The sequence below is a fragment of the Lagopus leucura genome, unplaced genomic scaffold (genome assembly GCF_019238085.1).
Source record: "Lagopus leucura isolate 7727_CA_CO unplaced genomic scaffold, USGS_WTPT01 Super-Scaffold_100022, whole genome shotgun sequence".
In the NCBI taxonomy this organism is placed as follows: Eukaryota; Metazoa; Chordata; class Aves; order Galliformes; family Phasianidae; genus Lagopus; species Lagopus leucura.
The window spans coordinates 10,201,703-10,215,099 of NW_024962275.1; the positions used below are offsets into that span (position 1 = coordinate 10,201,703).

The following is a 13,397-nucleotide window of genomic DNA, read 5'->3' on the forward strand; positions in this document are numbered from 1 at the left end:
CAGCATTTCTAGCATGCCTCGAGTCTGACAGGGAAACATTTTAGGAGGAACAAAGGCCCTGGGTCTCCTTCGGTTGCATGGGGGAAGAAAAATCAGCCAATCAGCCCAGTGCTTCATGTCTCACATATGGGTGAGAAAGATCCATAATAACACCGTGTTACACTGTTACGCAATTCCTTGGTGTACAGACACTAGCACTCAGCAGGTAGGCTCATTTGCACAGCTCTCTCAAGCTCACACCCTTTCACCACTCCCTCAGATCCACGCAGCAGATATGGGGAGCACTAATTCCCCTTTCCAGCTCTACTTTCCTCACGCTATGCCAAGTTTACCTGGACTGTCTCAGCTACCTCACATGCTCCCATACTAGCAGCTTCAGAGCTTCCTGCTGATGACCAGATGCTCAGGGGGTGCTGTTCCTATGATCTGCAGCCACAGGATGATGGATGCTCAGCCACTGCTGCTCACTTGCACAGTTAGTACAGGCACAGGGGAGTCATGCCAGAGAAAAGCAGCAGGAGCAGCCCACATCAGTTCTGTGGCTGCTGGGTCTTTTGTCAGCAAAGCAGACACTTGTGGATCACTGAATGATGCTGGCCCTCACTGTAGCTGCAGTCTCTGCATTAATGATTGATTCTAAAACACACATCGATAAAATGCAATCTATTTTATTAGTTAATTATATACAGGAGATCTTTGATATGTTACTAGACAAGTTACCTTCACAAAGAGCAAGAGTAAAATCAAAAGTGACAGACCACTGTAAACAAAACTATCATCCTTTTGGATCTGTTGGGACTGGCTCCAGACCAACTGAGAAGGCACTGGGAGAAAAACAACAGAAGCCCACAGATGAACACAGCCTGGATACCCTGTGCATTTCTTCCAAGCTGGTAATCCAGAGGCACAGCGTGTCAGGACAAAACATCAGGGTGCGCGCAGAGACAGACACGGGAATCACATTCTAAGCATGCTACATATATTGGCATACAAATAGAATTTACTTAGAGTCCTCATCTCCCTCCAAGCACCACTCAACACAAGTTTAGTGTTAACAACAGGACAGCTTTAAATACAGCCAGCATAAAGGCCAGGACTGCATCAAACGTAGTCAGTGCAAGTCATCATCAGGGTGGCCAGGTTTTGCTCAGTTTGGGGGAGCAAACAGCAGCCTGGGCCAACAGAGCAGCTGATGGCATCTGGTGGGCCTGAGGGAGGCTGGGGTGCAGGGAGGTACATGGCTTTTCTGGATTGTCAACAGTTACTCATCAAGAGAGAGATGATTTCAAGGGAGGATGCACGTACAATGATGCAGAAAAGCTAGCAGAATTGAACTTCTATTGTAAAAGCCACAGCTATTGCATAGTCCCCAATTTATCCTTCTCTGATTGGAATAATCAGAGAATTCAAGTCTGGACACTTGAATGCAAAAGGAAAGGTGGCTAAAAAGCTTCACTGATAGCAAGATCAAGTCAAGCAGAAGTTTTATTTTAGAGAATGATATAGGAAGAGGTACATGACACACTACAGTCACACATCCCTGCAACAGCAACAGCTTGTTCAAGGAAAACCACAGACTGGTGCTGAGAACATCAGCTCTAAACTCAAACCAGAGATGAGGTCTCTACAGGACAGGTCTCTCCCTCTTTCAGAACACAGCCAACTCCAACACTCTGCTGTGTTTCACTCACAGGCACTAAGATGTCCTCGCAGCTCACACACTGAGATTGAAGAGTCTGTATTCCACTCTCACAGAGAAATAGGATTGCTTAGAGACTCAGGTTTTTCCTTTGTGACAGATGCAGAAAAAAGAGCATCCTATGGTCTACCTATGTCCTGTGGCCTGCTCTATACATAACTCCCTCCAGAGATCTGGAAGAGCTTTTCCTATTGTCAGGAGGTGTCCAGAACTTTTCTGTGAAAGCTTCTTTCACTCGGATGCAAATTTGCTACAGAAAGAAACTATAAAGCTGAGCTTGCTTTTAATTCTTCTCCTTTGTTCAGTATTTGCACTGCCCAAAGAAAACAAGGCAGACAATTAAATGCCTGGGGCCACCCACAGGAAGGCTAACTTGAGGCGGTGCAATTCAAGAGCTGAGCAGGATGCCCAGCAGCAGCAGCCACAGATTTCCTGCTGCCTTGCAAAGAAATTAGGCTCCATTGGTGGCAGCAGGAGCAGCACAGACAGAAGGCTGGGCCTGGCTGCATAAGGCACACAGGCTAAAGGAGCCTAAACCCCTCTTCACAAAGGTCAGATTTCCTTACTCTGCTGCTGGTAACAGTGTGACTAGTAGCACCTTCAGAGAAAAGAACTGCTACTGCATGTGCCCAGACACTTAAAAGGATTTCCTGTTCTCACATGGCACATCCTAGTTATCAGTCCAAGTGGTGCCTGTTTTACCTTAGCCATCTAAAAAATACCAGTATCCCCCTTTTCTGCCATTTACAGGCAGAAATTGGGCATCCTGGGCAGAACAGTCTTCTGCTTTGCACTGTACTCTAACTTTCTGCAACACGAGCAGTTTAACAACTAAGTGCTAAAACAAAACTGCTCCCAAAGCAATTTCTGGGCCTCACCCATCCAGAAAGTTACCCTGGTTTGCCTGTGAAATGTGTAAAGCTCATAGCCTGAACGGAAAGTTCTTGACTGTGCTACTACAGGTGCCCACCATTGGTACTGTCACCTCTTGCACCTCCGAGCTAACAAAGTCACAGCATGATTACTAAGGAGTCATTTACTTTTGACATTCATTTTTTTTTAAATCAGCCCAAGCAACTCCAAATTAACTGAATTAACAAAGGACTGCTGTAGACCCAATGTTTCTTTCTTCTCTTCCTCAAATTTCTCTCTTACAGGAACACAGTTATTTTATTTCACTCATTTTACTCAAGAAACACCCTGTTATGACATTTTAGCTTTTAGTGTAATTAAATTAATATTTATCTCTTGCTTCATTTACAGAATTAGTATTAGTAAGCTAGAAGTCTAGCTCTAGACACATTCAGGTGCAACCGAACCTGAAGTTAATACAGGTTCATTGGTCTATTTAAAATCTTCTTGCCCTGTAAATATGCAATTTTTGTCCTGCACCTACCCCATACAATGCAACGATTTGGATGTGAAAGCAGCCAAACTGAAATGTTAGCACTTGAAGCCGAGTAAAACCACTGAGTAAAATGCATCTGAAATCTAGCAACATTCATACTGTGGTGGGCTTGGAGGACAGACTCATCTCGACCCTCCAGAGCACAGGGCTCACATACTTCTGTCCAAGTTCTCACTCACTGGAACAGACCTGAGTGTGTCTGATGAGCAGCACGTCTTCCTCTGCAAACCTCTGTGTTAGAAGGTGTCATTGGCCCCAAAAGCCACAATGGCAGGGAAATCTCCACTGGCACTGTGTACATATTAAAAAAACAAAATAGCCATTTGCACACATTGGCTCCATTGGTGATGCCCATTTTTAACTACTGTTCATAAAATCCTCACAGACAAGCATTTACAATTTAGGAATAAAATGTTTCTTTAAAAAAAAAAAAAAACAGAAAAAAAAAAAGAATAAACTCTACATTTCTGTCATGGCATAATCTGAGACTAAAGCAAATTCTAGCCAAGGACAGCTAATGTGGGACTCCTGAGCTGCCCACTTGCAGCATGGGGGTCTTGCATATCCCAGTTTCTCACATCCCTGCACCCCAGCTAGGAACCTGTGGTGAACTCCAGCAGACGTTTGTTATGTCTTTTCTTTCAGCTTAGGATGATCCAGTCTTCATGATGGCTGCATTTTAAGAGAGCAGTGGGATGGAGGGGCTTCTGGGCAGTTCCAGTATTAATGGCAGTGCTCAGTGATATCCACAACAACTGCCTTTTTCCAACTGAAGAAGAAGTAACCCATCCCTGCCCCTGCTGCCACGGCTATGCAGAGGTATCCGTTGTATGTCATGAAGATCAGCATAAGAAAGTAACTGACCACGACTTGAATGATGTGCAGTACAGTCTGTAGGAGGTGAGGGAAGCTCAGCATCTGCTGCCTGAGAACACAAAACCCAAAGAACAGTGAGCATCCATCCATGAGACACAGAATGCAAATTCCTTATGAGAAAACTTAGCTCTTGGGCTAATGAGATGCCAAGGTGGGTGTGAAATGGCAGAGAAGATAAAGCAGTCTGGACAAGTTGCTACATGCATTTGTCACTTGTAACTGTGTTTTTCTCCACAAAGCTTATCAACAGTAAGGGAAATTCAGCATTCACTGTGATGACAAAACTTTTAGCTGAGAAACAAAACTTCTAAAGTTTATCTTTCCCTTCATAAATAAGCAGAGTGTTTTTTTTTTTTTTTTTTTTTTTTTTTTTTTTTTTTCCTGAGTAGATGCTGTCAACAGGAGAATTGTAAGTATTTTCTGCCCGTCACTAGTGATAACACCCAAATTCTGTTCCTGGGAGCTCCCCAAAATGTATTCTTTAAAAGCTCATCTGGCTCCTTGCCGCTTTCCCTGTTTTGTCCTCCATCCTGGGCAGCCAAGCAGTTCAAGCAACATCCAAGCCTGAATGTAATTTACTCTGCAGAGAGCATAAAGTTTGTTCTGTCTCAGTTTTTGCCCTTCTCAGGTGCTGAAGAGATTTGTCTTAGGAGGAAGCTAGATTCTTACCCAACAGTTTTGTGTGTCTCCATCAGGATGGTGCCATTGGGACCTGGCACTGGCATGGAGTTGTAGCGAATGCTGACCTGGGATTTGCGGAGCAGACACTCCCGGGCAATCTTAAGGCCTTCATAGAACATGGCTAGGAAGATGACGGCCACAAAAGCACCAGCCATTTCTGACAAAAGAGGAAGTGTTATTCTATCTGTGCAACAGAAGAGGTTTGCTTCGGAACACGTCAGAAAAGACACCATGTGATTCAACAACCATGCCACACTGCAGTTCACAGCTGGGCACCAGGCATACACATGCAGATGGGAAAAGTGAGTTTAACCCACACACTAACTGGAATTTCACCCATTAATTGGAACTAGAACCACTTCAGCTAGGAAGACAAGTCAAACTCTGGAACTACATAAAACACCTTCCTTTTTTTCCCCCAACCCGTACCATTTAAAACAGATTTGTTGCAGCATGTGTGGATATTTTTCACATAACAAGGTAATTCCAGCAACATTCAAATGTAATTGCAATTATTTTATTTGGAACAGACAAAGCAGTGTCACTAACCTCCAGGAGTATTGATTGTAAGACCAGAAAACAGCAAGGGCACATTCTCGTAGCTGAAGTGGAAAGTCATTGCCTGCCCAAGACACAGAGAACATACAGATGAGCCTGAATAGCTCATGCTGAGATGGAGCTCACAAAAATACAGCAAAGGTTATTGCTGCTATGACAAGAATTTAAATCATTTCAGCTGGTCTCAAGACCGACTTGAAGAACAGACACAGCACAGAAATGGCTGAAGACACTGCAGTTTCCAGTTCTAGTGGGAAGCTCTTTTATGTAGTGCCCTGGGCAGTACGCATGTTCCTCCAAGGTACCTGCTATAGAAAAGACCCTTCTCTTTGCTTTTTAAGCTCATTTTCTCCTCAGCACAGCAGTATTCAGGAGTTGGGAATGTCATTGTGGAGCTCAACCTTGCCTTTCCACGACTTCTCACTGGCTGGAGTACAGAGCAGTTCTCCAGCAGCTTCACATAAGCTCACACAGATAAGGGCTTGGACAGCTCACTGCTGGCCCGTTCCTGCACTGTGCCAGCAGACTATCATCTCTCCATGGAACCCCTCAACACCCTATGGGAGAAGGAGAGGCCTAAATAAAGGGACAATAATTAGTAAAAAACATAAAAAGCGGGATCAGAGCCTCCCCCGGGTGAAAATAAGAATTCCTGAACCCAGCCAGAGAATACTGTGAGAAGGGGGGATGCAATCCCAGGTCAGCCACAGTCCATATAATCTTCCCATCTGGGTAAATACACTGCAGCTCAGCACGTCTTGAGGACAACAGACATTCATCACCCCAGTGCAGAAGTGACTATAAAACAACCATTTCTTTAATCACTTAAATATTTTTCATGAAAAGAAAAAAGCTCACAAAAAAGTGCGACAGCCCAGGTGCACAAACACCGCAGCTGAAGCGCAGCTTGTGACTTGGTGCCAGTGAGGAATGGAAATATGCAAACAGTAATGTGTCCATTCGATGATTTAGGATGCTGCACCTATTTACTTCCTTCCCTCTCCATTTTATGAGCAATGTCAACTCAAAATCTTATGTGCTTAATCAGACTTTTCAGTTGCAGTCAGGGTCCAGCAATTATCCATTGAAGATACACACCTAATACTTGTAAAGAACTGCTCAGAAGTTAACAGACTGAAGAATGCCAGTACGTAGCTGTAAGACTGCGTGGTGAGCTTCTTGAGGAGCTCTTGAGACTCTTCCAGAGGAGCCACCAGTGATGATGCAAGTTCCTCCAGCACTACTGGACTCTGCACAGGACCATGCTCACAAAGAGGAAGGATGCTCTAATCCTTTCCTCTCTTCCTATGATATGCTTGCAATAGAAGAAGCAACAGTGCTTCTCTTTGGGACATACGACTGGCAAGCAAACTTCAAATGAAGGTTTACAAAGTATATTTTGGAGCATGTTCTCTTTTTAAGTTGAAATGCACACTCTCTCCCCTCCCTTTGGAGCTTAAGCCATGTTTTAATAATCTCAGACTCACTCCAAAGATATTTTAAAAAGGGAGATAGTTGAAAAAGTACCTAGAACTTTTTCATTGGCACAGATCCTACAGTCACCTCCATGGGAACTCCAGCATCTCTGCAAAGCTTTAGTAATGCCAGCATGCACAAGTCTGAACTTGCTTAAATCAAAGTCAGCTAGAGCAGCAGGACTCAGGACCGACACACCCTTAATGCCAATGTGGCAGAGAGCCCTGAAGCACTTTGCTCCACAAGCCCAGCAGGTGCTACAGTTCAGGAGAAAAAGGGCAGGCAGTTTTTTTGCCTGCAGGTCAACACAATCCATTACAACAATGTGCATTCCTCTCAGTGCTGGTTAAGGCTTTTACTAATAGCCCAGGCAAACTCCGACCATCTCCTTTTCTTGCAGGAAAATGTTTGCTTTGTTCTGCTGTTAGTTTGCTAGAGAGCAGATCCCAGACTGGTTGCTAGAAAGGTTTTCGCTGAAGAGCGTTTTGTTGTAGGATCCCAGTTCTGAAATACATTTCATGTTGCACAGCACTTCCTACCACTCCTTCACCATCAAAGAACCACAACAGGGCTTGTGTTTAACTGGATTGATTCATGCTTTTCACAGCTAAGTTAAATTTCCAATTCTGAATAGCAAGACAAGTTACCCTGAACCACAAACAAGTAAAAGCTTGAGGTTAATGCTGACTAACCACTTACCATCATCATCATCCCAGATCCATGACCACCTCCCGGAGACGCTGTGGAATGGTGATGTTCAGGATGTGTGGTCGGCAACGTGGAGCTGTTCATCATGTGGTGAGACATCTTTATTGCAGAGGCATTCAAAAAGGCACGTCGAAAAATGGGACCCTGAAAAACAAAGGGGAAAAATCTAATAGGAAGCAACACTTGTCTAAGCAGAGTATGGTTTCTTTGCTGCTATGGAAAGAGAAAATACTCTAAGCCATCAAGATATTGCCTAAGAACTACTGCCTAGGAATAAATTTCTGGAGCACCCCCTTGGTCCTGGACTCCAACTAGAGAACATACAGCAAAGCAAGCAGAACAATATAAAGGAGGTGTGTCCCTTGCAGCTTTACAGCACTGTGCTGCTGCTGCACCATCCTAAACATTCTTGCCAGAAAAACAGCCTAATGTGATTGAGGTAGCACAAGGGGACAAGTGCTCAGCACAAAGGAACATTTCTTATCTGTCAGAAGAAAAAAGCCCTGTCTCTTCTCAATTGCAGTCGTGCAAATGGCAAAAAATATCTCAAGCACCATTTTAAATTGCATATACTAAAGGATCAGGTTACAGTATTTCTCTTAATTGACAGTTATGCCTTTTATTGGGAACATGTTTAACAAAGAAATTATGTTAGGTGGTACAAGACCTACAGCCAGGCAAAGGTCTGCAACAGCCAGAGGCAATCCAATTGCATTTCCATAAGCTTTACTTTGTCACATCTCCCCTCTAATCACATTACACACAATGAGAGAAACACTCAGAAGGCTGACAGTCTAAATCCCTTATCAGGTTACTGCAAATCAGGTACATCTGGACATACTACATCAAAAATAAAAGCACGCCAAGAGGTGCCCATGGCTTCTCAGTCTGCACCCCAGCACAACCTGGGATGGATAACCTGTAATGATTCTTGGTGTGAAGTGAAAGTTCTTCAGGTAGAAACAGCAACAGGAAAAACAATGTGGGAATACCAGTCAGTCCTGAAACAGCACATTCATCATAGTGACAGAAAGTGCAGGTCAGACATCACTGAAGGTAAGTACTGACACTGCTGTACTGGACCCTGTCTGGAACTCCATGTGCCCTCCCAGCACAGATCACAGGTAAAATCAAATGAAATCATAAAGTACAGATACATTGTCTGATTAAGTTGTTATTAAACAAAAACAAAAACAAAAAAAAAAAAAAAAAGAGGAGAGAGATAAGATGGACTCTAGTCCTTCTAGAGAAATGATCTCTGCAGAGAAAAGAGCATCGTAACTAAAAGACACTGGGTGTTTGAACAGATAGGTTCAGACTGAGAATACAAAGTGAAACTCTAGAAAAGGTTTCCAAACTGAAAGCAGTGTTAGCAAACGAAAAACCCAAACAGCAAGGAGCTGTCAGAGGAACTGGTTCAGTCTGTGACAGTGACCTTACAACAGATCTGTGTAGGAATCGCTGGGGACTCAGGACTGTTGACGTGTCCCTGCAGAGCAGAAGGGACAGGAGGTGGCCTCCGAAGGCTTTGGAGTTAAAGAGCCATGAGAGAAGCTGAAGATTTGAGGAGAACAAGGAAGCTATGTTAACAGTGCAGGAAGCAAGAGAAAGAACTAACACTCCTTGCAAACACTAGCATTGATGAATGGAATTAGGCATCTGTTTGCATTCAAGTCAGCTAGTATTAGCTGTATCCACAATAGGTGGCTCAGGTATTTTCTGCATCTCTGTGCAGATAAAGTTTGCAGCATATCTCTTACTGCATCAGGCTCCTTCACAACAACTTGCTTGGAAAGTTACCTCATAGTCTATTGGTCCTGCCTAAAAGCAGAATGTATTCCCTGTCCGTACTTCTGCTAACATCTTGTACCTATTATCATCTCTAATCTCTACTTAGACATTGAGATCAGAAAAACAGCCCAGAAAAATGTTCAGGAGGAGGAAAAAAAAAAGAAAAAAAATAGACTAATGCAATAAACAGCTCACCTGACACAGATAAGCATTACCAAAGGACACCAGAGCAAACAGCACAAATTTCACATAGCAAAGCTTTTAAGATCCCATTTTTTTTCTGAGACCAAATGCTCAAGAGCTAGAACTGAAGTTCCAAAATACAAACAGCTGGAAAAAGAATCATCTGCCAAGATACACAGGCTTCAAAACATCTTCTGCAGCAGAGAAGGAAGAGCAGCCAACATGGTTTAAACTGTGAGATCAAAGATAAGTCCCATGAGAGGAATGAAGTAAACCAAGAACTTCCACTCTCCTCTGGCCCAAATCTCTCTTCCCTCTTCTTTCAGTTGACTGACCCACAGCTTCTGCTTTGGCTGTTACACGCTCTCACTGATGACTACAGTCCAGTTTTATTATTCATTCATTTCAGAATGTTACACTTCTTTCCAACTCCACAGGTTCCACAGAAGCTATTTCTTACCAGGCTAAAAACTCCCTTTGTGGTTGGTTTCTGTCCAGTTTTTCCTAATTTACCGTCACTGGTCTTCAGAAAAGGAAAAACAACATGTGCCTTCTCTAAATATTTACAGAATACTAGCCTTACCAACAAGGGCAGCATTCACATGTGGCTGGGCAGGGTCCTGTACAGCTTAGAAAGGCCATGCTTGACGCTCACCAGCATAGCAACTTTCCACACTGGGGCTCTGACACCAAATCCATCTCCCCGCTGCAGTTACCTACCACTGAAAGACACATTGTGAGATACTGAAAAGCATGGGAATTAAGTAATGTAAGAGAACATAACCTACACCGAGACACTGCAGCCATTTTTTTCTGCTACCTGTTCTGATAACATGTGGACAAAAACTATGTTTAAAACTAAATCACGTCCAGTGGAGTAACCCAGTGAGTTATAGTCTGGCAGGTCTGTAACTGTATCTTGGGGTAAAAAACAGTATCTGGGACAGCAGGAAGAACAGATTAAAGGCAAATATTTCAAGTTACAAAGCTCTGGTTTGCTTTAGCAGAGAGGAGCTGACTGACACGGAGCTGTGCTGGCCATGAAACAAAGTCACCATTTTTTACCAAGTCGACTCCAGAACTGGGAAGAAAAAAAAAACCCACAAACATGCAAGTTTCTATTGCAGCAAATTCTCTAAATAGGTTTAAGTCTTGTGCAAACTCAACATTTCAGCATTAGGTATTTTTGTCTGAATAGATGACTTGATCTCTCGACTGCTGCCTGTTTCATGTTTGCACAGAAGGAAAGAGGCACTGGGGCGGGCTCCTGAGCACCCTGGCCAGGGGACCTGGATCAGACAGAGGCTGCACCAGGCTCCAGCATTTCTCAGTGTTTGCGCACCTGAAGGGTGCAGACCATATGGTACACCTGCCTCAGTGCTGCACTGTAACCAGGGACACTCACACACAAAGATTACTTTTCACTTTGCAGTAATCTACTGCATAAGAGAACAAACAGGGTGGGACAGGGCAAAAGAATGAGGAAATTCTTCACAGGATTTCTTTCCCTCTGGGCGCTGTTGTCTCAGACCAGAGAAGCCACAGCCTGCATTTTGCGACCCCTCCAGTTCTCAGGGAAAACAGCCAAACCCAGAGCTCTGTGCAGGACTTGTGCTGCTTTGAGCTGGTAGACCTCAGCACATAGGCTGAGATTCGTACCCCCAACTGCAATGCCACCTTCACAGCTCAGCAAACCAGTATGATTTAGGAGAATCCTGCAGACAGGAGCAGGATCTAGCAATAACAAACTATCAGCTCAGGTTCAGCATCAGAACTAACTTTCACCCATTGCAAACATTTCTCCAGTTTCATGCGCACAGGGAAGCCACGGTAGCAGCTTCAGGAAATGCAGAAATGAAGGAAAGATAGGGATCTTGTGCCAGTACACAACAGAAACAGGGTAAAGGAGCTGGACCTGATGAGATGCCAAACATAAAGCCGCCTTCTGAAGCAGGTCTCAGCCATAAGACAACTGCCTTTATATACACTCTATGATAGGTTCCCAACCTACTGTGGCTTTGCTCTGGAGTTAATCCAGAATTCTGCCAAATTTTAGTATAATCATCAAGTCATATTTTTCCACGGTAAACTGCCTTCCAGCTACCCAAAGGTGATGCAGCTTTTAATAAGAAACACAAGACATGCAGAAACAGGACAGACCGTGGGAAGGGTCTGCCAAACTCCCAGAAAGCTTTACAAGCCAGCTCAGCCTGAAACTCAATACACAGAGCTTCCTTAGAGTAAGATTCAAAAGGAACGAAGCCACTTTCCAAAGCAGAAGTCTAATAGGATTAACGACGGAGCCCTAGATGAATACACAGATGAATTTTGCTCACTACAGCAGCAAACTCTTCCCTTCAAAGCAGTGCCCTATCCTTCCCACGCCAGTTCTGAAAAAGGAAGAAATAAAACTAATTCCACTGGCTTTGCCCAAGAGGACTTGAATCTCCAAATAACACCTCTCCAGCTTCTCTCACACCAGTGAGTCGTTCAGCAGAGTGCTGGCTGCAGGGGCTCCCTGCAGCAGCAGCACACAGGACAGCCCTGCCGATCAGCTGGCTCTGCGTAGAAGCCTCCGGATTCCTGCTGCTCCTCTGCTGGAGTGATTCTTACCTAACGTATCTCCAACAGTGTTTCCGATAGTGAGAACTGGGCCAGGGGGTCCTTCTCTCCTTCTGAACAAGAAGTGAAAAATATCTGGTAAGCTATACTGACAATTAAAATGAAAACACTCTAGAGAAATCCAAGAGAAGAATACTAAAAGCAGCAAGTTGGAAAGGCAAAGATCTCTTGCTTGCACATCACGTAGTGCCCACTCCTGCACGACACAAAGGAATGCTACATATGAAAGACGTAAGTAATGGAAAAAGCAGCCCAAAGTTATCAGTGCTCTACTCACAGCAGTCCGGCTGGCAGACTAGTTGAGTTACCCTAGCTCTGAGCTCACAGCCTCAAGCCCAATTTTTTCTTTCCCCCCGATGCAGTAAGCAGAGGTGGGAGGGGAAGCAGAGCATCTGCAGACGCTACAGCACGGCTCCCTGGCTCTGCCTGTGGCCTTCACTGAATGGCCCAAGCTTGTCGTAAGACCTAAGCACTGCTTGCAGTCAATTCCATTTCCTGGCAACCTGGACAACTTTAACCACTTCCTTTCCTAATTTGTGGACCTACTGCTCCTCCTTCAGGATCTCAGGCTTCACTTCAGAGCTGCTCAGAGGCACACCTGAGGAACACACAAATTCAACCTGTTGGTACTACAAGGGAATCCAGCAAAACCAGCCAGAGCTCTCCTGTGCCAAGCTTTAAAGATTGCCCTTTAGAATACACTGTGCCTTACAGACACAGAGGCAGAGGGCACGTTCCCCCTGTAAGCTTTAGAAGATCTAAAAGGAAGAAGACTCTGAAGGATGTCTGGCTTGAGTGCAGGATATGGTGGGCAAACATCACCAGCAGCACGCTGTGTTCATCCTCAAAAGAAGAATGTGAAGCACAGCGGGGTTGCAGGCAGTGAGGATGTTACCAGGAGATGCAGTCAAATGAGTAGCACGTGGGGACCGGCTCTTGGCAGCTATTACACACAACACAAGTGGCATAACGGGAGAAAGCCATATGCAAGAATTAATCCTCTCATCACCTCCATCAAAGGCCCCAGGCTGGAACTACTGCTGCCCAGCCACGGATGCTGACGGTGCAAAATAGATCACACAGCATCTCAGAATCACTATCATTTCTAAATCATGCATAAGACTGACTTTTTGTCCAGGCTAAGAGATGTCCTTTTCTTAAGAGCACACCAACAAACTCTGACCTGAGGGTGAACAAAGCCTATGCTGCCCACGCTAGGAGGTCTGAGGGTGAGAGATAAGCTGAGGCTCTTTGCAGAAGGCCAGATCCCAGGGCTGGGGGCAATACTCTGCAAGTACGGGCAACTTTCTCAGTGCTTGGGGAGCTTTAGGGGTGCCCATGGGTCTTGACAAAGATCCCAAAAGAGCCATGCCAAGTGGAGTCATTTCGCTGTTT

The 13,397-nt window shown here is 44.5% G+C and overlaps 1 protein-coding gene across 1 annotated transcript; it reads right to left on the reverse strand.

The window, feature by feature from the left end:
* Positions 1-652: 652 nt before the first annotated feature.
* On the reverse strand, positions 653-12,426 carry SLC31A1 (solute carrier family 31 member 1). Its single transcript, XM_042878874.1, has 6 exons — positions 12,280-12,426; positions 11,994-12,055; positions 7,398-7,550; positions 5,214-5,286; positions 4,653-4,821; positions 653-4,032 (listed from the first exon to the last, which is right to left on the reverse strand). Exons 3-6 carry the CDS (start codon positions 7,503-7,505, stop codon positions 3,831-3,833), a joined length of 552 nt encoding a protein of 183 aa, XP_042734808.1. The 5' UTR covers positions 7,506-7,550; positions 11,994-12,055; positions 12,280-12,426; the 3' UTR covers positions 653-3,830.
* Positions 12,427-13,397: the final 971 nt, after the last annotated feature.